General features: G+C 29.8%; 1 protein-coding gene and 1 long non-coding RNA gene across 3 annotated transcripts; one reads left to right on the top strand and one right to left on the bottom strand.

Annotated features, from left to right (window-relative positions):
- Positions 1 to 10,895: 10,895 nt before the first annotated feature.
- LOC112727974 (auxin transporter-like protein 2) lies at positions 10,896 to 21,090 on the top strand. 2 transcript variants are annotated; one of them, XM_025777932.2, is made up of 9 exons: positions 10,896 to 11,321; positions 12,004 to 12,303; positions 12,667 to 12,852; positions 12,963 to 13,075; positions 13,488 to 13,671; positions 14,243 to 14,340; positions 15,698 to 15,905; positions 18,005 to 18,262; positions 20,532 to 21,090. In XM_025777932.2, exons 2-9 carry the CDS (start codon positions 12,079 to 12,081, stop codon positions 20,772 to 20,774), a joined length of 1,515 nt encoding a protein of 504 aa, XP_025633717.1. In that variant the 5' UTR covers positions 10,896 to 11,321; positions 12,004 to 12,078; the 3' UTR covers positions 20,775 to 21,090. The 2 variants fall into 2 exon arrangements, with proteins under 2 accessions (XP_025633717.1, XP_025633719.1); XM_025777934.3 differs by having other exon boundaries at positions 10,896 to 11,639.
- Positions 21,091 to 24,417: 3,327 nt separating this feature from the next.
- Positions 24,418 to 26,002, bottom strand: LOC140177357 (uncharacterized). The gene is made up of 2 exons (XR_011869197.1): positions 24,809 to 26,002; positions 24,418 to 24,705 (listed from the first exon to the last, which is right to left on the bottom strand). It is a non-coding gene; the product is annotated as an uncharacterized lncRNA (long non-coding RNA).
- Between the last annotated feature and the right edge of the window lie 272 nt (positions 26,003 to 26,274).

The raw sequence follows: 26,274 nt of genomic DNA, 5'->3' as shown, positions 1-26,274 counted from the left end.
TAATTTAAAAATTAAATAAATCAAATACAATGAAACAGTAAAACAAAGCCCTAATTACTACATATCTTTGTAGTCGTCGTCATTCCTGTGGTCCTGCTGAGGCAGCGGAAAAGGCGGTGATATCTGTGTCCCACCAGCAGCGCGCATCTGAGCCTGGTACACCGCCATCTGCTGCTCTATCTGCTACTCCATCCGCTGAAGTCGCTCCTGCTGCCCTTCCACTCCAGCCTGAGGTCATATGTGTCTGTCACGCGTGTGAGGATCTCTTGATACCTCTCCCGAGTCTCGGTCAGCTCATGAGCATGTTTGTGAAGGCTCCGGGTGAGCTTCTGCACCTACAGCCTCAAATCAATGCGTTTTTCGGGATCGACGGCTCGGCTGGTAGCAGAGGCAGATGATGGCCTCAACGTGGAGGTGCAGAGACTGCTGGCGAAGAACAACCTCAGCCCGTATACGCGATTCTTGTACGGCGCTGAGACAGTCTCGTGCCAAACCGCATTGGGATCGACGACTGAAGCAGTAGAGCCACTAGCGTCCTCCTCATTTTGTTGAGATTGCTGAGTTGTGGCCTCCAGTCTTTGCGTGTAGGACTCCTGTGTAACACATGTTATCATGATTAGGACGACAGCTGTACAGTTAATTGAAAATTTTATATCACAAGATCAGATGTTTACTCACATAATGATTCGCAGACCGCTGATCAGCAAATCTCTCTTTGTTCTCCTTCAAAGTGTGGGTGTACTTGAAAGTCTCTGCCAATGTCACATGTAACATCCTACCACACAGAACTTTACGCTTAAGTCGTAAAATAGAGGTGGTCTGGTATTACGACCTCTAAAATAAAAACATATACATAGTAATAGTTGAAGGGGTTTATAACAAGGAACCTTGAAGGAAAGCTTAAACAAGAGTCACAAAATGAAAAACGCATCGCTCACGTAAACGATAACTTGAGTACGAAGCAAAATAAAGAAATATATAAATAAGAGCGGAGAGTCAAAAGGTATAGAATATCAAGCTTCAGATTCGACCTGCGAAACTAAGGCCGGTCGAAGAATATATACATACATACATGTATATAAGTATATCCAAAATATCCCGACCTACATAAGTAAGCACCTACACACATATATATATATATATATATATATATATATATATATATATATATATATATAGGAGAGTCTATAAACATAAATACATAACCGACAACCTAAAATATAACATCCCAACTTCGCTTGCTATAGGAACCTCCAAAAGCTCAGCGAAGTGCTACTCGACCTGCATATGAAAACAACAACATATGTATGGAATGAGAATCAGAGGTTCTCAGCATGGCAATGGTGCCTACATAAATAATATATAAGGTCCAGAAAAAGTTAGAGGCAATCCTAGAACTCCGACACTCAGATTAAAAACTTAGAGTCATACTTTAAACTAAAAACTAGGTGAACTACTATGGTACTTAGGTTCTAGTCCAATTTTAACTTTACACCTCAACCTCTCTTTCTTCCAACCCTCCAAAATACTGGTGGAACTACCATTGTCACTCTTTCGCTAGAAAGGAGTATCTCAGTTGCACAGATATACAATACATACAAAGAAAATACAAATAGAAATATAGTTACAGTAAACAGAACATATAGCAGTTAAGCATAGATTATCAAGTAGACAAACCCAAGTAATGCGCACTCAAACAACACAAACAAATGCATATGATGTATGCTTGTCCTATGGCCGATGATATCATATGTCAGTTATATAACCAAACCCGACATGTCCTAGTAGCCAACCTTGGATAGAAACACCCCATCACGAAGCAAGTGGGTCTGAGCCACAACCCCTTTGCTACTACCCGCTCAACCCAGAGCAAGTAGAATAACCACTACTGCTGCTACTACCCAGGTGGATATTTACGACTTAACCCGGAGTAAATGGAATAATCCACTACTGATGCTACTACTCAGGCGTCACAATCACTGACTTGGAGCAAGTGGGACAAACCACAATCTTTGCTACTGCCCAGGTATCTCAATCACTGACCCAGAGCAAGTGGGACGAACCACAATCCTTGCTACTACCTAGGTATCTTAATAAAAAATTCATTCTCAACATCATTTCAAGTCATCATTCGTACATTCGTAACATTTCCGTACTTCTCCAAACAATACACATTAACTCAATCATTCACTTCTCAATCTCCTCTTAACTTTCCATTTAACTTCTTCAATACGCCCACCCTTTTTCTAAAACTTGAAGACTCATTAACGGATTTTAAACAGGGGTTAAAAAGGTTTAAAAAGATAGAGGATTGACTTAACACTCAAAATTCTCATTTTTGGCTAAAACAGGGAGCTCGCGTACGCGAGATTGTGTCCGCGTACGCAAGATTGCAAAACAGGGAGAGTGCTCGCGTCGCGTGTACTGCTTGCGTACACGAGCGTCCAAATTTTTAGGTCCACGTGTGCGAGACCATGTCCGCGTACGCGAGATATCAGGACAGTGAATGAATCTCGCGTCGTGTGTGCATGCTTGCATACGCGACCCCTCTTTTTCCTCAAAATGCTGTTAAGTCATAAAAACCACTTGTCTACACCTAACTTCCGACGTTCATAACTTCTTCTACAAAATTCTGATTTTCACAAACTTTAAACCGTTTTAAAGCTCTTGAAATTATCTTAAATTTAAAATAAATTTCATTTAAAACCAAAATCTGAGGCTCAAGTTATGATTTGTCAAAGTTGGTTAAAAATGACTTTTTTTAACAAGACACCAAAATCCCATTCTTTCCAAAATCTTAATTTCAACCATTGTTTTACTCCTCAAAACAACACCAAATACCGTCAAAGCAATCTTATATCCATCTTATCTCTTTCATAACATCCCTATGCTCAATGTTTCTCATTCCCACCCCAGCAATCAATAATCAACAACAACACAAACTCATCAATATATTGTTATTATCATTCATAATCATTATCAATACTCGTAAACCCAACACTTTCATATATACTCTACCAAATCAACCAATTCATTCAACAATTTTTAATCAAATACAATCATTATTTAACCAATGTCATCATCCCCACTTATTATCATCATCAATCTCCACCATCATCAATAATCATTCATCAACCCTCATCAACAACATTAATTACCATATTTTCATAACAAACTCAACAATTTCACAAATAGTACTAAACCTTAACAATTCCATCTAATTTAACTTAACCTACGGTCACCTAGCCTAAGTTTTTACGCAATATTATATATTATCTACGAGAAACCAAAACCATACATTGACCGATTTCTTCCTAATGCTCAGAACACCTCAATTATCACCGCTTCACAACCGTCCAAGGCTTCAAACGTACACCAAACAGAAAATAATCAAGCTTTCAACACCACCAATTTGGTTCCAAATCACATATATCCAATCTAATACCAACCAATGTTACTCAAAATTAGCTTAGGATTCATAGTTATTAATGATTCATAAGAGTTAGTGGTTTCTCACCTTACCAACGGAAATTTGGGACAAGACCCGGCAAGTCCACAAGGCTAATTTGATCCTAAACACCAAAATCACATAATCTCTCAAAATTAAAACCTCAAATTCAAAATTTAGGAGATAGTGGCTAAGCAAGAAATAGTGAGGTACTTACCAAATTATCTAATGGGCTTTGTAGAGCTCGACGCGGTGGCCGCATGGCCGCAAACGGTGCAACGATCAGAACTCCGAATTAAAAGATAAGTGGGGTTGAAATATTGAATGCAAGGTTAGGGTTTGGAGTTTCTCTTCTTCTCTCCCTCCAAGTTTCCAGTGTAATTTTCATAATGAGAGGAAGAGGTGTCTGAAGCCACTTCATTTAAGTGGTGTTTGGGTTGGGTCTTGGGCCCAATATAGATTCGGTTCAACTGGTTTGGCTTGCGGCCTAATTTTGGGCTAAAACCTTTAAAATTAGTGTTAAAATTCATATATAAGAAGAGTATGCTCTGATTATACAAGTAGTGTTCTATATATTATATATTGTAAATGAAAAATAGAAATTAACATATTAAGAACTGAAATCAAAGAGTAGCAGTATAGTATAAACCAGTATAGTATATATTGCAACTTGCAAGGACCAATATACTCTGAAAAATGGAAAACTAATTTGTATCTTCAAGAACAGATCAAAATGTCAATTAAATAGGACAAGAGAACAGTTAATTAATCAAATAATTATAATTCACAATTAGAAAGAGAGATAGAGAATCATGATCATAGCAAATAATCAAATCCAAAATAACAAAGACGCAGAGAAATATAAAGAGACAAATGAAATTTTTCAAAATAAAATAACATTTATGAATAGAGAAGAGATATCAACAAATTAATAGCGAAGAAGAAGTACCAGTGGCAGCTCGAAGGAGAATTATGGAGGGAAAGAAAGTTGCGTTGAAGAAGAAGTTTGGGAGCGAACAAATCTAAAAACGCATTGACGGAGGAGGTGGCTCGATCCAGAAGCGTTCTACCACAGCAACGACAGCAGAAACAGCGGCAGCAACAACAATGGCAACGGTGACGAAACGGCGGCAGCAACAACGGTGGCAGCAATAACAGTATAGAGAGAACAAATCTGAAAACACGTTGATAGAAGAGATGGCTCAATCCAGAAGCTCTCTACCTCAACGGACATGGCAGTGATAACAGTGTCGGAGGCAGAAATGACAGCAAAAACCACAGCGAAAATGGTAATAAAAAACTTAAGATTTCATAGTCATTCTTTTTCAACTAATTTAATCTATTATTTTGAGAAAAAGAAAAAAATTAAGTTTTGTTCTAAAATTTTGAATTTTAATTAATTATTTTAATTAATTATTAGTGAAAGTTTCATAAATAAAAAGTTTTATAGAAATTTTTACTAGAATATTCTCTCAAATAAATATTAATCTCATATTTAGAGTACATGTTAATTACTTTTTCTTAAATAAATAAAATAAAATTCTTACTTAGAAGAAAGGAATTAATTGGGATTTTAAATTCCTGAAATAATTGACTGAGATTTGGATCTGTGCTTTGGGAGCATAAGCTGTGATGCGAAATGAACAGCTAGGAAACATGTTCTGAGTTCTGACCTTCTATCTCTGGTTGGAATCAAGAAACATCAACTCTACGTGTATTTCAAAAAGGACATGGTGGCCTTCTACTTTATTGTTATTTTATTGTTATTTATTATTATGTGGCTTCACCTTTCAATATTAGTTGATTAATATTATATTCTACGATTAAATATTAATCACATCATGTAAAAATTAGCGTCTTATTAGTTCAACGTACACGTGCTAGTTATAGCATATTTTAAGTGTTTTTTATTTAAATAAAATAAATTACTTATTTATTCAAATAAATTGTAATACATCATTTTAGTGTTTTGAATATTTAGTTGTGATTTTGCTGATAAAAACAAAAAAACAAAAATTATAATATATATGTTAGTGCATCAAAAATAAAAATAAATTTTAAAATGATTTTTGAAATTAGCATCGTGTACAAAAATTGTTCTGAAATTGACAAAAATATAACACATTAGTCACTAACCTATTTTCCGTTAATGACGTAATGATATAACTTGATGATTTAGATTGTTAGTGACACGTGTCACTCAATGGTTTAGCTACATGTAAATGGTATGATGATGTATGACTAGTGATACGTGGCATGCTAATGTGGACGGTTGTATTACGTGTCACAATGCTATTTGGTCATGTGTCAATTTATGCCACGTGTCGCAACAGTATTTTTTCACGTGTCATTCGCTATATCATTATTGTAGATACACCAAATTAGTCCCTCATTTTGCATTAAGTAATTCATTTTAGTCCCTAAAATTGAATGTCATATACTAAACTAGTCCCTTCACTAATTTTTTATTTTTTTTAAATTCAAAATTCTCAATATCTTTAGATGCACTAATTTTATTTTTATTTTTTATATATTTTTAAATACATGTACTTTTATAAATTTTTTTAAGATTTTATTTTTAATTATATAAATTTTTTTATAATAATTTGATATTGATAAATTTTGTAATATATAAGTATGTTATTATAAAAAAATTATATGATTGATTAGACACATTTTTCATCTAAAAATACGTGTTTTTAACAAGAAATTAAGAATCAAAATACACATTTTTTTATTCTTATGAAATACATGTTTCTAGTTGTGTGTAAATGAGTTAGATTAAATGCACTTCAAGTACCCTCACTACAATCTCCAACCTCTTTCGTTTAGCCTAGACGAAAGAGGCCATAGATGGTAGTGAGGATGCTTGAAATGCCTTCAGGTCAGCTTTATAAGACGACGGTTAGGGGTATCTGCAAGAGAAAAAATATTTAAAAAAAGTACTTGTATTTAAACAACATGTGAAAAAATAGAATTAAAATTAATGCATTCAAAGATATTAAGAATTTAGAATTTAAAAAATAAAAGAGAAAAAAATTATTGAATGGATTAGTTTGGTGCACGACATTTAATTTCAGGAACTAAAATGGGTCACGTAATGCAAAGTGATGGACTAATTTAGTGCATTTACAATGATGACATAGCAAATGACACATGAACGAATACTATTGTGACACGTGGCACAAACTAACACATGACCAAATAGCATTGTGAAGTCACGTGTCACTAGTCAACACATCATTCTACTTTTATACGTAGTCAAATCATAGAGTGACATATGTCACTAACAATTCACATCATCAAGTCATGTCATCACTTCACTAAAAAACATTTTTTTCCATCAAGACATGAGATGACAATGTTTTTTTTTTTTCCATTTTGGTTGGCATTGAGGAGAAAATGTTAGAAAAAATTGTTCTATTTTTGCTGGTAGTAACAATGAAAATGAAAAAAAAAATTAATGTTATTTTTGTTATTAGTACCAGCATAAATATTATAATTTTTGTTTTTTTTAATAAAAATACAACTAAATATATAAATTGATAAAATTTTATATTTTGATTTAAATTAGTAAATAAAAAATTTATTTTATTTAAATAAAAAACGTATTTTAAAGGAGAAGCATTCTTTTATCTTTTTTATCTGCTCATGATTAAGGATTAGTTACTTTAGTAATTTAGTCTGCCATAATCCCCATTTTAACTAACCAAAAAAGAAAATCCAAAAAAAAAAAGAATACATCGTATTGGGGTCGAATTAAAAGTGTATTTGATAATATTGCTTTGGTTGATAATAAAATTGATAGTATAAAAGAGTTTATACACATATTTAATTTTATATTATCATATAATAAAAACTAATTAATATTAAATTTCAATACTTAAAATTTTTTATATTGTTAATTAATACAATAAAATTAAAATTTTAAATTATTTAAAGATGTTGAAAGTAGCAAAGTGAGAGATGAGTGACATACTTTACTATTAAATAATACATAAATAAATTAAATACTTTTATTAATAATGAAACATAATTAAATATCATATTAAACATCTCAAAAGCTCTTTTTTGAACTAATAATAATATAGAAAAATTTTTAAGTGTATCGATATATCGGTGTTTCAGTAATTTTTAACAGTTAATTTTAATTATAAAAAATATATATAATATATATAATTAAGATTAACGATTAAAAATTACTAAAATATCGATATATCGGTATACTTGAAAACTTTTCAATAATATATTCAGTACAAATTAAATTCTTAATCATCAACGGAAAAAATAAGGGAAAATTCCACTCCCTTCTCCTGAGAGATATTAAAATAGTATTCTCTTCCCCTCTATTTGTAAAATTTACATTTCCCTCCCTTATAACTTTTAAAAAATCTCCTCTTTAATCTATTTTAAATTTTTTGTGTTAACTAATATTAACTTTATCCATTTTTTAAGAAAAAATAAATTATTTTTACAAAAATATTCTTTAACGAAAAAATTATTTTTTGTCTTTAAATTTTACTTACTAAAATATCCTTTAATAAATTATTTTTTATTGATTAAATTGTATTTTACGAAAATATCTTTTTAAAAAAACTTAATAATTAAATTATTTTTTCTAAGATATTCTTCGATAATTTTTTAATTATTAAATTGTGATTTTACCAAATTTTTATTAACAATTATTTTTATATTTTACTATTAGTTTTTTGATATCAATATATATTATTTTAACATTAAATAAAAAAATCTTACCACAGTTAACATATATAACAATTAATATATATTGATATCAAAAAATAATCTTACCAAAATTTTTTTATTTAATGTTAAAATAATATATATTAAAATCAGAAAATTAATAGTAAAATATAACTATAATTGTTAATAAAAATTTTGGTAAAATCATAATTTAATAATTAAAAAATTATTGAAAGATATCTTAAAAAAATAATTTAATTATTAAATTTTTTAAAAAATATTTTGATAAAAATATAATTTAATCAATAAAAAATAATTTATTAAAAGGTATTTTAGTAAAATTTAATAAAAAAATAAATTTTTTTTAAAGAATATTTTTGTAAAAAATATTTTTTTTAAAAAATAAATAAAGTTAATATTAAAAATTTAAAATAAATTAAAAATATTTTTTAAAAATGATAAAAAATGTATATTTTATAAATAAAAAGAAAAAAAAATCATTTTAGTATCTTTTAGAGAGGAAAGTAAAATTTTCTCAAAAAATAAAACTTACGTATGTCACAAAATTAAAGCTTTAGGTAAACAAGTAAATAAACGGTATTTCAGAGAGAGAGAAAGTCTTAATTACGACAGCATTTGTAACATAACTACCTTAGAATAACTGGAAATATGTGTGTATTTAATAAGTTTACATCATAGTACATAGTTTGACTTTACAAATATTATTATTCTTTAATATCGATCCATTGTTCATTTTTCTAACTAGTTACTAGTAGCAGTTAATTAGCACATGAAAATGTAAACGCACGAAAAGAAATCCACAAAAGGAGGAATCATCAACCGATATCTAAAACAGGGTGCTCAAGTGGGATATTAAGTATTTATTTTCCAGTAATCTTATGAATTTTATATTATAATTGAATAAAAAATATTCATTAATTAAACAAAAAGTAACTTTTGACATATAAATAATTATATGCTTAATGTAAGCGGTTTCTGTATTTGGATCAAAATTTAGGTTTTTTGCTTGTATAAATTTTGATATTATATCCTAAAATTATAAAAAAAAAAAACCTTAATAAAAAAAGTTACAAGTATATATAACTATATATTTTTAACGAATAGATTTATCATTTATATTTATAAAAATTCATAATCTTGTCAAATTTATTTATAAATGAAAAAAAGTTTATATTCATATAAGATAATCTTTGAATAAAAAAGTTATTTTTATTTATAGAAATAATTTTTCAACTAACACTCTTAATTTATATAATAAAATAAAAATTTATTTATCCTTTGGTAGATATATACTAATTTTATTTTTTTATAAAATTATTTTTTAATATTTTAAATTTTTGTGAATAAAAATAATAGATAATTTAAAATATTAAAAAGACATGAAAATTAAATCCAAATTTGATTACTGACATTGTTGATATAATTTCTAAAATTTTTTTAATTAGATACTTTAGTTTTCAATAAATTTTAATCACCAAGTTAATCCATAAATTTTTATTTCACAAGACAAATCTCCCACATCCACTACAAGAAATTATTATGATAGCAACTGATTTTAGCGACAAATAAAATGGGTTGTTAATAGCGACTGCTTTGGTGACTAATATAGATTTTTTAGGATCAAAATAAAATTGGTGGCTAAATCGGTTGCTAAATTTCATTCAGCGACTGATTTTAGCGACTAAGGTCGCTAATAGCTCCCGATTCAAGGAATGATAACTTTTTTCTAGGACTAAAATAAAATTGGTCGCTATTTTTTAACTTAGCGACCAAATTAGAAACCAACATAGAAATAGGTTAAAAAATAGCTGGTCACTATTGGTCGCTAAGTAGGTAGTTGCTAAATCGGTTACTAAGTGTTAAGATAGTGACGAATTTAGTGACCAACTATAAAATGCTGATTTTAAAGCAGTTAGTCGCTAAATCGGTTAATATTTTATAATTTAGCGACCGAGTTAAGAACCGACATAAAAAATAAGTTAAGAAAATGGTTGGTTGCTAGTTAGCGACCGAAATATTGGTCGCCATTCAGTGACTAAATATCCCGGCGACCAATTTAGTGACCAATATTGTTTGGTATGAGTTTGATAGCCTTGGTTGAAAATCGATTATTAAATCAGTCGTTATGCTGATAATTTTTTGTAGTAATCAGATTGTTCATCTACATAGAAAGACGGATGACATGAGAATTTTAAAAACTTTTGGAAACTTTTATATGTTTTGGTAAATAACAACAAAGATTGATTTGTCTAATTTTTTATTAAGATATGACACAAAAATTAATATGTCTAATAAAATAAAAGATTAAAAACTAATGTAATGATTAAAATTTGTTCCAAATTAAATTATTCGGTTAAAATTTTTTTAAAAACTTGTTTAGTATATTACTCTAATATTAATCTTAGATCTTTAGCCGTTTAGATTTTTAGCCTGTTGTAATAATAATAGAAATACATAAGAACTTTAATTTGAAGTTGTTAAAATCTTATATCAGAACAAAATCCAGATATCATATATGTCCCTTACTCCCTTTGATCTCCAAAAATTCTGTCTTCATCATCATCGCCACCAGAAGAAAGAATCGAATCAGAATTTAGGAACAAACAGTGAATTGCAGTTTTCATCACTCTCTCTTCTGTACTGTTCCTTTCTCCATTCAGAGAGTTCTTTAATTAAGAAAGTAAAAAAATAAATAAATAAATAGGGGGAGCCAGAAAAAGCAAACACAAGAATTATTACACAGTACTCGCTTTGCTTGCTTCACTCTCTTTCTCTCACTTCCTATACTTTGCTTTTTAGCTATAATAAATAAATGTATTTATATTTATTATTATAATAACAAAACAAAAACACCTCCACCCAATATTTTTTCTTTTTTTTTATTTTGAATTATATATATGTATATCTAGTTGAATAGTAACGAAAAGGGTCTTTAATAGTTCAGTTTCTCCGAACTTTTTAACACCAAAGTTTGCAACATTTCAGAAAATTTCTCAGCTCATTTTTTTTTTTTAATTTTCTTTCTTTCTTTCTTTCTTCCTTCCCTGCTTTTGCGGCCTCCATAGCAGTCTCTTTGCTCTGCCAATTTTCTGTGCCAATTGGTGGCGGCATTTATTGTTACCTAAGATTTTTTTCATCACAACGTACAAGGGTAAGTGTCAGATTCTCATCAAAGCTTTCAAGATTTTGATTTTGGTTTCCCTTGCATTTAAAGCTTCTTTCTTTCTTTCCCTCTATGAATGAGGGAAACAAAATTCTTAGTCCTTAGTCCTCATCATCAATATTACCCTCCATCACCACTTTGCAGTGTACTATAATCTTCAATTCTCAACCAAAAAAAAAAATAATTTATTTTTCATTTTATTATGTTTCTAACACTGGTACAAAGAGAAAGTGTACAACATTATTAGTATCTGAGTTTCCTTTCTTCTTCTTCAAGCTTTTGAAGAAAGAGACATATCAAGCTAAGGTTTGTGGATTGTGTTATGTTATTGTTCAAAACATTTGTAAAGACTAAAGAGTACTACTAACTAAATAACTATGCTACTTTTTCTTATTTTTTATTTTTTTAAAATATTCTTCTTTTTTTTTTTTTTTCCTGTTTCCTTCTCTATTCCCCACATCTCTTTCTTTTGGATTTGTGTGGGGAAGAACTTAAAGTTTTAATCTTTTTTATTTGTTCTTTTATGGGAATTCTTCAAAAGAATTTTTTTCCTTCCAGATATCTGGATCTGGGGTCTTTCATTTTCTGGGGCTGCGTTTTTATTGGAATATATATTATATCATCAATTTTTTTTGTCTTATTTTCTGTCCTTTTATGTGTGTATTTTCAGATCCACCAAGAAGGAATTTTGGACACAACACTCTTTTTCTTTCTATTCCTTTTTCTTTGTGGATAAGAAAGGACAATGTTGTCTCAGAAACAAGCAGAGGAAGCAATAGTAGCCACCACCAACAGCTTCAACGAAACAGAACATGAAGGTGGAGGTGGTGGTGGTGGTGGTGGTGTCAATGGTGGAACAACAAGGGAAGGAGAAGAGAGAGAACAAGATCACTCTATGTTCAGTGTTAAGAGCTTCCTTTGGCATGGTGGTTCTGTTTGGGATGCATGGTTCAGCTGTGCTTCAAATCAAGTAAATAAATTTTTATAAACTATATATAAAAAAAAAAAGATTCCAACTCAAATTATGTGAAATCAATCGCTTTTTGTTCAAAGTCCACTTTAGCTTATCAAAGTTACTTTTTAAGAGTTATATTCCAAAAAAAAATGCTTAAAATATTTTCCATAATCATTTAAGTAATTTAAGCTGTGGAGGTGGAAAAAAAATATCTTTATGTTAATAGTATAAAATATACTAGGAATACTAGTGTTACATAGTTGAGAACAATTGCTAAAATAACTGGAATATTTATATTTTTAAAATATTTAAAAGATTTTTCAATAATATAGTAAAGTTAATTTTTTTTAATATTATTAAAATTATTTTTTATTATAGGTGGCTCAAGTGCTATTGACTCTGCCATATTCTTTCTCTCAATTGGGAATGCTCTCTGGGATTTTGTTTCAAATATTTTATGGCATAGTTGGAAGTTGGACTGCATATCTAATTAGTGTACTCTATGTTGAGTATAGAACCAGAAAAGAAAAGGAAAATGTTAGCTTCAAGAACCATGTCATTCAGGTACTTAATTAATTACCAGCACTATTAATTAGTTTCTAATTTTTGATTAAATGAAGGATTAAAAAAAAATGCTGAAATGGTTTCCACTATATATTGTCATGGAATTTCAGTGGTTTGAAGTGCTTGATGGGTTATTGGGTCCATATTGGAAAGCAGCGGGTTTAGCCTTCAATTGTACTTTCCTCCTCTTTGGATCTGTGATACAGCTTATAGCATGTGCAAGGTGAGCCTTTTCTTTTTCTTTTTTTTTCTTTTTTTTTTTTCCTTACACAATAAATTATAGTTTCTAATATAATCTATCTCGATGTATATTACAAATTCGACAAAATTATTCAACAAATATTTTATAGCTATCTACTTAGTTTACATTTTTCATACTTGAAATTATTAACCCTCAAATTAGGCTGCATTTGGTTTATATTTTTTTTATTTTTAGTATTTTTATTTGTAGAGTTTTATAAAAAAAAGAAATAAAAATAAAAAACAAAATTTTATTGTTTATTCTTTTTTTTTTTACAGCATTCTAAAAACAGAAAATATTGAAAATAAGAATACAAATCATACACATGGTTTTTTTTTTTTTTTTTTTTAATTCGATATGGTTAGTTGGTTCTAATTGATGCAAATTGAAACAGTAACATATACTACATAAATGACAAATTGGACAAACGAACTTGGACTTACATATTTGGAGCTTGTTGTGCAACCACCGTGTTCATACCTTCGTTCCACAATTATCGTATATGGTCATTTCTGGGTCTTGGAATGACTACTTACACAGCTTGGTACTTAGCCATAGCAGCACTCATTCATGGCCAGGTAAAAATTCATTATTAAAAGATATATATGGAAATAGATAAAATTTTTATAATTTTTTTATTGGTATGGTTATTGAAATAGTAGTGATTAAAGTCAATGGTAACGACTTATGGGATAAAATTCTCATATTCTACACTACCCAAAAAAAATTTTAACGGTCATTTATTTTTATTTTTAGAGACAATAAAAATAACTGCTAATATATATTTACTGACAATTAGACATTAACTGTCTTATGTTTTGTCGCTAAAATATTTTAATGGTAATTATACAGTTACTTATAAAAATTATTTTAATGGTAAAAAAAATATATAATTATCATTATAACATATAGTAATAATGACAAATATATAATTATCGCAAAAATATAAGTTAAATAAAACATATAATCACTATTATGTTATTTTGGCTAAAATTTTACTGCCAAAAATGATTTTTGCTGTAATGCTATTAGATAGCAAGAATTATTTTCTTTGATGACAAAATTAACATTTTGTGATGATATGATATGATATGATGTTGTTTCATGTTACTGGGAATAATGATGGTGTTTCATAAAAACAAAACACAGGCAGAAAATGTGACGCACTCAGGTCCAGCAAAGCTAGTGCTTTACTTCACCGGAGCCACTAACATACTATACACGTTTGGTGGACATGCTGTTACTGTGTAAGAACATAATAACTATGTTCATTTCTTCTTCATCATCATTCATATATCTCTATCTATCTATCCATCTATCTTCTTTCATATTTCTTCCATTTTTTTCAACATGGCTTCTCTTTGCAGCTTTTTGCCGGCCATCTTCAAAGCCAAAATTCATGTAAATAAATAAATAATTTTTTTTGGATTTAAAGAAAAGCAAAATTTTTAATCTTATATAGATATTTAACAATATATTGTTTCATTAGAATAATTTAAATATATTTTGTATAACCTATTTGAATAAATGGATTTACTTGAAAATTATTACTATATCTCATTTTTTATGCCACATCAAAATTAAGCAGAATGGTCAATTATTTAATTTATACTGAGATTAATGAGAAATTATTTTCTGGACGTGTTTTTTTTTTTTTTTTTTTTTTGCTATTATTATGACTTTTGAGAATATTTTTTACCTTTTTCTTAAATCTTTTATAAATGGTATTTAATTTGGATAAGTTGTAAGTTACTAACCTTGATAAATTTTATTTGAAAGAATAACTTCAATATCATGTTATTTGAAGGGATAAAAAGTACATTTTAAATGACCAAAATATTATTTAATATTTGTGGAACTTTATTTCTTGGATCTTATAGATATGCTTGTGTAACTACTAACTACTTCTCTGACTGTTGATAGCTAAGTCTTGGAATATATTTCAACTTTAAATATAAAAACGTGGGATTTTTTTACCTACAAAATAACTTTTCAATAAAATTAAGCTAGTTTTTTGAAAATAGTTTTCTTAAATTTAAAGTAATTAAAATTTTAATTTTAATATTTTCCCGTAAATAAAACAAACGCATTTCTCAATCCAAAATTTACAATTTACCCTGCCAATAAATATGCTTTTGTACCAAACCGAACCTACCTAGTACCTAGTCTTAGGCTTCTAGCCTGATCTCATGAACATGTTATTTTGGTCAAACGAAAACAAAAATTCTCAAAACTCCAAGACGCACAATTTTAGAAAGAAAATTTTTTGGAGATTAATAATTTTTAGTAGTTTTTGTTATTATTTAATTAATATAAATATTAAACTATTTTTAATAAATAATTCTATTAATTTATATGTAAAAAATTTAAAAAATATATATATAAATTGTATTAATTTATATATGTAAATTTTGATAAATATATATAGATATAATTATATATTTTTATGCATAAAATTTTTATAAATATAGATATAAGTTATTTTTAATTAATTATTAATCAAAATAATAATTTTTTTTTAAATTTTATGTTTTTTTTTATTTTTTTTAGTTAATGTGATTATTAATGTTGGTAATAATTGTGAGAAAAACAACACTGCTGCAGAGAGATTATGCATGCCATGTGGAAGCCTCAAAAGTTCAAGTATATATACTTGTTGGCCACTCTCTACGTTTTCACACTAACGCTTCCTTCTGCTGCCGCCGTTTATTGGGCGTTTGGTGATCAGCTTCTTAACCATTCTAATGCTTTCTCTTTGCTCCCCAAAAACCGTTTCCGTGACGCCGCCGTTATCCTTATGCTCATCCACCAGGTATGCATATTACTTATAATTAATTATTTATGTATTCATTTATTTTAAAATAAGGAGATTGGTTAAATAAAAAAATCTAATTATTAATATAAAATATTATAAGATTATAATAGTAATTAAATTTTCAGTTTTTGTTTTTTACTTTTTTCATTTTTTCAGTTTAGAGAAACCTTTTCCACTCATTATTAGTGTTCACTTTACTTTTCTTTTCTTATTCATTCCACTTTTCTTTGCTTAAAAAGAAGTCAAAAAGTCACATCTTCTCATTTTGGGTGCGGTATTGTTTAGTTTAGAGAAATTCACAAATGAAAAACACTAATGAGTACATGAATATGTGACAACTAATTAACGCTAACTTTTGAGCTGGGTTTATGTTCATATATGTTTAAGATAAACTCATAAAAGATTACGTGAAATTAGTGTATTTTATGTTATAATTTTTTTTTCAACTCTCTTATTCTTATTAAGTTTAACACATCTTATTTATGTCTACATTCCCCTGGCACATTACTTAATTAGTATTTCGTGTATATTCGAATAGTTTGACTATTTTCTACTTGTTTACGTACATATTGCAAACTCTATTTTTTTCTACAGAAGTATATTTTTGTTTTGGATTTACATTTTAAATTATATTTTTACTTAAATTATGTTTACAGTCAAAATGTTCAACGAAGTTTATAAAAAAAATCGTGTTCATTCAAAAATGATACCAGACTAGCAACAAGCACTACTTTTAATTTAATTTCTATGCATTATCAATGTATACATGCATTTAATTACATGATATTATACTAACAAAAATAACTATTTTTAATATTAATAACATAAATAATTATCTAAAATAATAAATATAATTATAAAAAATATTTTATATTTTTTAGTACATTAAAATTAAACTCATTTTTTTCAACTAAAATAAGTACACTGAATTACTAACTGCCCTTGCAATAATTTTTTAATAAAAAAGTATAGGATACTAATATACTATCTGTTAATTTATTATCAACAATAATTAATTATTATATTTTAAACACATGTATAAGAAGACACATCTAGAAAATACATCTATAAAGACACTTCTATTAAACATAACTATAAAAAAGACATTTTTATTAGACATATTTATAAAGATACTTTTATTAAACATAGACATAAACAAAAGTTGGCAAAAATTGACAAAAATAGTATTAATAACGTAGCAAAATTATTTTTTAATTTATAATCATTTAGTTTAAAGTGCTGATGCGCTTGGAAAGCATAAATAAATATTTTAGTATATGCATATACATGAGACACCTAAGCTATATATATATATATACTTGAAATCAATAAGATTATGATAATGTGAATGTGTTTTGTGCATCAAGTCAAACCTTTCATCTTCTCGATTACAATGCAAAGACGGCGTGAAAAATCTGACATGAACACATTACTTTTTCCGTATAGATCCGTTATATATGTTTTTTAGCTATCCACACAATATGGAACTCGTTACTCAGCCTGTACTTGTTTATGCTACAGAAAAATTGTCCAGGGTTTCAGAAATCGATATTTTATTAGTTTTAGTCATTATTTTTATATATTTTTTTTATAATAAAAATCAGAAATATTAATATTTTAATAATTTTAGTCACTAATTTTAATATATATATTTGATGAAAGATTATCCTACTGATTTTTTTTTTCTTTTGGTCCAAATATCCAACACTACTAAATTAAATTGCTGGTACTTCCTCTTTGATCAGTTTCTTACAAAACCAATTATAGGAATGGTAGGATTTGTTGAATAATCATGTCTTTCACTCTTCCTAACAAATGAATAATGCCGTCCTTAACTTTTAGATAAAAATGCAAATCCCATAATCTTTTAGTATAAAATTTTTCCTTTTAGTTTTTAGTAAAAAAAAATTATGCCATGTCATAACCATCTCTCAAAAATGCTTACTGATTGTTTTTGGTAAGAGAAAGTCTTAAGACTTAACATTATTGTAGTCAATATTAAATAGAAACACATGCATCGTTATTGGATAGATGTTATTAGTAGGAAGAATTTTGTTGAATAAATATAAATGATTGAATTTAATTTTGATACACAGTTCATAACGTTCGGATTCGCGTGCACGCCGCTGTATTTCGTATGGGAGAAGGTGATCGGAATGCACGACACAAGGAGCATATGTCTAAGGGCACTAGCGAGGCTGCCAGTGGTTATACCAATATGGTTCTTGGCAATAATCTTCCCATTTTTTGGGCCCATAAACTCAGCTGTTGGGGCACTGCTTGTTAGCTTCACTGTCTACATCATACCCTCCTTAGCTCATATGCTTACTTACAGAAAAGCCTCCGCCAGACAGGTAAATTTTTCATTGACCCTACCACCATCACTCCCAATCTATCTACCATATTGTATGTGTTTTAATTTGTGGGTTCATTGTCAGAAATATGTAATCTTGCCCAACCTTTCAAAATTGCCTTCACGAGTCTCGGTTTTATTTTGTGCCCTCCATCAAAATAGATAATTTTCTCTACTCTTACAGTTGTCTTCGTATGAATTTAATTGATGCAAATTATTAAATGATTTGATATGTAAATTATCATTTAACGATTTTTAGTTATCAACTTCATGCTAAAATGTGCGAATTTTCACCTTTTTTATTATAAAATGCGAACACTCATAATGAAAATGTTTAGAATTGTCTTCGAGTAAAAATACAAATTCAATTATTAAAACATATCATGTAATTAATTTAACCGAATGATATCATGTAATTGATTTAACTGAATAAGATATTTTAGATTGAATCGATTATCTTACATGCATTAATATTTAATCTTATATTTCACATTAAGACAATTTTAAATATTTTCATGTGAAGTTTTATTAATGTGAAAACTTTTTCTTTTTCTTTTTCTTTGGTCTTTATTTTATTTGTTATTATCATTTTTTGATATCAATAATTATCAAAAAGAGAATCGTAATGTTTGATTTTTGCTTATTTTCAATGATAAGTTTTACTTGACTAATTTAGTTTGGTCATGATGATTTTTTATTTTTTGATACTAAGATAGAGTTAATATAGTGATATATACTGTAGAATGGGGGGAATATATATGGAATTTAATGATTGATTAATTTAATTTCTTTTGTGAAATTTAGGGTATAGCTAGGTCTCTATCTTCACTTCTCAAAGATTTAGAAAAAATCAGTAAAATTTTATAACAAAACCTCTTCGTACGCAATAAGAGTATCAAACATCACTCTTCTTAAGATAAGGTTCTGATAAAAGAGTTTAGTTGTCTAAAACTTTTCAACTTTTTTTAGATGCATGTTTTTACTTTTTAGGGATAAACCTGAGAAATTAATAAAGTAGCCCATAACATTATATCTCAGAATTTCTTGAGTGTGAGCATTTAAGAGTTGGATATATGGAAATAAATATTGAAAGAAGAATTTTAGGGTGGTAGAGGGTCATTTTCGTTTAGTTATTTGGTACAGTTATGTTGTTGTACTATTATATGAATCTGCTTAGCTGTTGTTAGTTGTTGACTGATCTCTTTCCCCCAATAATTCATATTCGTAGATCTGTACGGTGCTGGTGGAGTGTGACTTATGATCGCAATTTTCTCACCTTATTTATTTATTCATTCATGTTTCTGATTCTATGGTTGATTAAAATTTCTTTTGCAAAAGAAGTCAAAAACTTTAATAGGCCGAAAACTACTTTAATTTAATTTCTAGAGTTTTGCCTAGACTATAGAGTATAGACTAGACCACAAGCTTGAGATTCCAAAATAGAAAACTAAACATAATGTAGGTGATATAACATATTTTGAAAAAGACATTTATTATTCTCTCCCACCTTAGCTAAATGAAAAAAAAATATTTAGGGGATAGTAAAAATTTATTTTAAAATAGTTTAAAATGATCTTATTCATTAACTATCATTGAAATAATTAAATAATATTAAATATAATAAATATATAATATCACATGAATAAAATTATGAATATTAAATGTAATTTTTTTTTTAATCATTGTCTCTCTATTATTATTGAAATGAAAATACTGGTGAGTATATATATGGTATATGCAATATTATGTTATACTTCCTACTTAAATTGAATCTCTAATTTTATTTAATAATAACTAGCTTAGGGTGCGAGTTAGCATAATAGCTCACACGAATTTGGATTCTCTAAATTTTGAATTTTTATTTTAGAAAATAAAATGTGATTTTTTATCATTGAATATTTTTTTCTCATGTTTTCTTTTGATCCCATACTTTATTATCTAAAGTAAAATTCAAAATTTAGAAGATCCAAATCCAATTCTCACACAACACACCTTAGGCAAAATCCCAATCTAGGAGCGTGACCTAAAAAAAAAAAAAAACCAAACCCCACATGTGATGGTACATTATTATTAGTAGGGACCTTCTGAGTTGATCTGAGTCTTAACCCAATAATACTGTTTGACAATCTTATCAAATCTCCCAATTTGGCATCATTGATCATTTCCCTTTTCTCGGATTTTTCCGAGTAATGCAATAGTATTGTTTGTAGGGACACCCCATACCAAAAAAAAAAAAAGATGTAAATCTAAAAAATAATTTTTTGTTACAGAATGCTGCAGAGAAGCCCCCTTTCTTCATGCCAAGTTGGACAGCAATGTATGTATTCAACGCATTCATTGTGGTGTGGATATTTGTGGTTGGGTTTGGGTTTGGAGGATGGGCCAGCATGACCAACTTTGTTAGGCAAATTGACACATTTGGACTCTTTGCCAAGTGCTATCAATGCAAGCCCCCGTTGCCTCCGCCGCATCCTGCGGCCGTTGCACCACCGCCTCTTCACCGTCATCACTAGACACCGAGCTGACTCACTCGTCTCTACCATTGCTACTAAGTATATTATTAGAGTTCAGCTACAATCACATTTTCCTTTCAATACTTTTGTATCATATATGGGGGATAGTGGTAAATACTTCCCCCACTTTTTTATTTGATGTGTGCTAGCTGGCTTTTTCTTTTTTCTTTTTTTTTTTTGTCATTTTAATTGTTATATAGTTTTTTTTTTTCTCTTTTACTACTTTTAAGATAAGTTGATTAAAAATAGTGTGCCAAATGTTTATGATTCCTTTGCTATAAATGCATAGGCTAATTAAATTGATCAGATACATGTATGATTTGGTATCTTTTTTCCTTTTTTTTTTTCTTTTTAATCTGTTTACATTATGGTTGGATGAGATACTATAAGATTTTCTGTTCGCCATTGTTCTCATGTGCTAGTAGATTGCAATCTAATTATTACCTTCCATGTCTCCCGAATATGCCAACATCAAAAAATCAATTTGCAATTTGTGGTCTTAAAGGCATTATTGGTCTTTCTTCTTTTTTTTTTTTGGGTTAAATTCTTTCTTTTCTTTTAATACTCCAGAGTTCTTATTCCTCACTCATTCATGGGCTCAGCCCGTATTTTACATGGGCTGCATGTGGGCTCACACCTTGTCACGTGCCATTATTTTCCGAGAAGTAGCGGTGACAATGAGTAGGGTAAGGTAGGGTTTAGAGCCGACCCTAACTCTACCCCCGAGTTGATATTTTTATATAAACTCAACTCTATCCTATTTGTGGGTTGAGAATATCTCAACTTTAACTCTACTCGCTCTTAATCTGCGAGTACCTGATCCTACATGCGGGTTATAAATAAGATGCAACATTATTATATAGCTTGATGATAATTTAAAATAGAACTGACTTTTATGTAAAAAAAACGTATTAAATTATCAATTAATGATCTTCTTTTAATGACTAAGGATCTTTTGCATTTAGTGAAAGGTCTTTAGTTCAATATCCACTTAAAAAATATTTTTATATAATATATAATATATACATATATAGGGTACATGTTACCACCCCTATCCAGAAAAGAACATCATATTAAAGTTAGAAATCACAACTGAAGTGTAGCTGAGATGACACATTAGTATATGTCTGTGTTCGAATTTTGATAATGTCAAGTTGTGGATAAGAATTCTTAAAAATCTTAGGTGTGTAAGTAAGTAATATGTGTAAATTTATAATGTAAAACTTAAAGCTTGGTGGCTGTCCAAACTATCATCTGACAAAATAAAAAAACCTGTATTTTGATGATGCATGAACCTCTCGTTTCTAAAATTAATGACCAAGACTTGCTTGAATTTTTTACTACCCCCGTTATTATGCAATCTCTTAATTAACAAATCATGAAACAGAGGATTTGTTGGATTCTTGCATGATTTATTTGAAGGAAAAATCAATGGAAAAGATAAATATGCGTTGGAATTTCAAGTGTGATTTGAAAGTTTTACATTGTTTGAATGTTTATTTTTCTCTATCAACAATCAGTTAACATTTTTCCTTTTCCCCCTCTCTTTCTCTTTACTTCTCCCTTTAATTGTTGGCTTCAAAATAAGTTGTGTATGAAAATTTTCTTAGTTGAAAAACGTTAGTTCTATAGTAGTCCAACCCAATTTCCTTTACGTGAAGCATATATATTTGAAAAATTTCATATACGTTTAGTCGTAAGATTGAGTAAAATTATGTTCTCCAGTCAATTTTGTGATCTTTAATTTAATTTATTAATTTAACTCTCTTGAGTTTTAACTCTTCTCAGCCACTTGGCTCCCCTAACAATACTTTAGTGAAGAATAGCTGCAAACAAAATGGATATTAGATAATTCGGGATGTGTTTGGTTTAACATTTAAAATATAAAAAATATATTTAAATTTTTGAATGACTTCAATTTTTTGTTTGACTATTTTTTTTTAATGCAAATGTAATTTTGTACTTTAATTCATGTTCACGTGAAGCAATTTTTTTTTCACTTGTTACCATTGGATCATTAATTAAGAAAATTTATTTTCTTTCTAGTTTCTACCAATTCCACCCTTTAAACATACATTATTGTATCTTTTAAAAGCCGATCATATTGGTAAGCGATTGAACCAAGGTTCTGAAAACCGGTTCGAATCGGCCGGTCAAACCGGTCAAATCGTGAACCGGCCAAGAATCAATTGGTCGAATCGAACCGAAATCCGGCCGATTTTCTAAAATCATCACCAAACGGCGCTGTTTCGTTCATTGTGGGAAACCCTAACTACGTGTACGTGAACCTCTTTCCCAAAATCCAAACGAAGCACTCTGCCACTTTCTCACTCACGCGACCCTCCTCTTCCTTCGTCTCCAACTCGAGCTCCTCCCCGTCGAAGCCACCGCCTTGCTTGCCGGTCGTCTCCGCCGCTGTTCGAACTTCGAAGCCACCGTCGTCGCTGCAACTGGTCTCGCCTCGTTCCTCCATCGTGCAACCACTGTCCCGTCACGCCGCCTCTATTCCACCGTGTCAGCCCCACTGTTGTGTTCCTTGTCCCGTTCTGTGCTCTGTCTTGAAGGATCTAGTTCGTTCCTTAATTGATTGAGCAGGTAAGTACATTCATCTTCCCCCTTGACTAAGCCTGGTCGAGTTGGATTTTTCACAACGATACTACAATCTCTGCTCTCTTTAGAAGTTTTTTTTTTATTTTTTTAACTGTAATTGTTGTTTTAAACTTTTAATTGGTTAGTTAATCTATAATTTTCATCTTGCTTCTTCAATTTTTGTTATCATTAGTCATTACTGTGATTTAGGATTGTTAATGATCTTGGATATTGATTCTAATATGCTCTGGTTCTATGAATTGATTGATTTGGTTTTGATAATTCTTGATTTGAACCTTGCTGAAGTTGTTCTGTTACCTAATTTGTTGGAATTGAACTTGAGCAACAACAAACTAGAAGGAAGCATCCCCTTTGACTTCAAGTCATTCAGAGCTCTTTATTCTCTTGATCTTAGTGGGAATTTGTTGAATGGAACAATACCAAGAGTGCTTGGAGAATTGAAGCAGTTGCAGTGGTTGAATCTCTCTCGCAACAATTTTTCTGGCACAATTCCATCTAATTTTAATGGTAGGTCAAGCTTAACTTTGGTCATGTTATTAGTTCTGCTTCTTATCTTTGGATTATTAGCACTAACACTTCGTGTGATTGGTGTTTCAAAGATACAACCAGAAGAACAATTTTTCATATGGAGTCATGATGGAAAAATGGCATTTGAAACCATCATTAAAGCTGCTAATAATTTGGATGACAAATATCTCATTAGCATTGGAGGGCAATGATCTATTTATAAGGCTGAGTTGCCTTCAGGTATGGTTGGTGCTGTGGAAAAAACTTCACATGGAATCAGATGCGGATGATAAGTTCAATTGGAAGGAATTTGAAAATGAGATCAAAGCATTGACAAAATTCAGGCACTGAAACATCATAAAGCTATATGGTCTTTGCCAGCATTAACGATTCTTCTTTTTGGTATACAAATTATAGTTATGTTTCATTATTTTTATTTTTATTTTATTTATTATTTATTATAAAACGGTTATTTCAGTTGAACTACGGTTGAACCTGTAAATCAGTGAACCAGTAGCCAGAACGGTTTGATAACCGGTTCGATTTTCAGAACCTTGGATTGAACAGAAAAAATGGTTTTGGGTCTTTTCTAGTTGCCACGAAAAGAGTTAGGCTTTCTCAAGCCTAAGCATGCTAGATAACAACTGTAAACCAATAATGGAAGAAGGAATTGATCTTAAACCAAAGGACAAGGGGTAGTATGAGGGCAGATCGAAGAATGTAGGGATTGAATTGTCAAGCAATGACCTTCTAATAGTGCTGGCAATAGGGATGGAAATAGGTCATTCTGCCTGTTAGAGAATTATAAGTTGGCCTGAATATTACAAAAATAAGTTTAGATTCAAATTATTATAAAAACTTTAATATTTTAATAATTTTTTCACAAGAGAGAGTCTGCTAAAGGATCAGATTTTTACCTGTAGAAAGAACTGATGAAGATCTGGCCAAAATTTAATGAACACAACTCCATGATACTGGGAGATAGTCTGGATACAAAATTTTAGTTGGATAATTGGATGGAGGAAACAGGTTCCCTCATCCACCATGCGATTAACAACAACCCAGACCTAGATAGCATCGTTTGGGAGTGGATTAATGACAAAGGAGAATGAAATTCAATCAAGCTAAAAAATAACGTAAATGAAGATATTATCAAAAAAATTATGGTGCAACCCACGTCTAGGAAAGAGAATGGAGTAGATAGAGTTGGCTGGAGGCATACAGAGGATGGTGACTTCTCCACAGGGAGACCTACAAAGCTTCGGTGGGGTGGTCAAAATCTTTCTCTTCAAAGTGGACGATGATATGGCGATAGAAAGTCCCTCAGAAGGCTAGGGTTCTTAATTGAAAATTATTGCACAATAGTCTGCTAACCAACTAGCGCAGGACTAAAATGTTTGGAGGCACAGGGGATTGCCCTTTCTACACCGGCGAGTAAGAGGACATTCTTCACGTTGTCAGAAACTGCACCAAACGAGCACCAACATGGAGACAACTCATCCACCCAAGCAAGATACAAAGCTTTTTCAATGCCAATTTTGAGGACTAGGTGGAGATGAATCTTCATTAGCCTCTTCACATGGATCCGAACTAGAACTGGCAAGATTTTTTCTTCACTGCTTGTTGGAAGATTTGGACTTGGAGAAATAAGGAGACTTATGAGAAAAATTACAAAAAATTGCCTAACGCCACTTGAAAATCTCAAAGAAAGTCAAGGAGATAAGAGAAGCTTTTGAAAGGAACAACAGCAGAAATTTGAGGGGAAGAAGAGAGGAAGTGAACATCAAATGGCACTCCCTTCCTCCTAGATGGATAACACTCAACACAGATGGCACCTCAAACAGAACAACAAAAAAAGATAGGATGTGGTGGCCTTCTTAGAAATAATTGTGGCAAATGAATTGGAAAATTTGCTTACAACATCGGAGACTGTACTGCTTTTAAGGCAGAACTCTGAAAAATAGATCAGGGATTACAACTGGCTTGGACTATGGGAATAAAAAAGTTAATTCTTGAATGTGATTCAAAGGTTGTGATTGATATTATCAACAATCCCAGAAATCTAAAGAACCATCCAACTATACTCTTCAGGAACATTTTCAATTGGAAAAATAAGAATTGGAACCTTTTTTTTGTAAATATCTATAGAAAGGACAATAGATGTACTGATTGCCTTGTGCGTTGTGCGTAAAAGCTTAGAGTTGAATATTGACTTTTATTTTATTTTTTGAACACTCTTCCTATAGAGGTAGGGAGCATATTAGCTAATGATGATCAAGGGGTATCTTTGTCCCGTTTAATTTGTATTTAGGTATCTCTTTTTTGAGATAGTCCCCGTTTATTAACAAAAAAAAATGTTAATAGATTAGACTTAGGTTCACTA

This window comes from Arachis hypogaea, chromosome 12 (assembly GCF_003086295.3).
Source record: "Arachis hypogaea cultivar Tifrunner chromosome 12, arahy.Tifrunner.gnm2.J5K5, whole genome shotgun sequence".
Lineage (NCBI taxonomy): Eukaryota > Viridiplantae > Streptophyta > Magnoliopsida > Fabales > Fabaceae > Arachis > Arachis hypogaea.
This window is presented reverse-complemented; position numbering and strand designations above follow the sequence as displayed.

What these genes read in the sequence shown, in the direction of transcription:
- LOC112727974 (XM_025777932.2), top strand. Translation starts at nt 12,079, where the DNA reads ATGTTGTCTCAGAAACAAGCAGAGGAAGCAATAGTAGCCACCACCAAC. An exon ending in CAGCTTATAGCATGTGCAAG is followed by an intron (nt 13,076 to 13,487) that starts GTGAGCCTTTTC and finishes AAATTGAAACAG; the next exon opens with TAACATATACTACATAAATG. An exon ending in CAGCACTCATTCATGGCCAG is followed by an intron (nt 13,672 to 14,242) that starts GTAAAAATTCAT and finishes AACAAAACACAG; the next exon opens with GCAGAAAATGTGACGCACTC.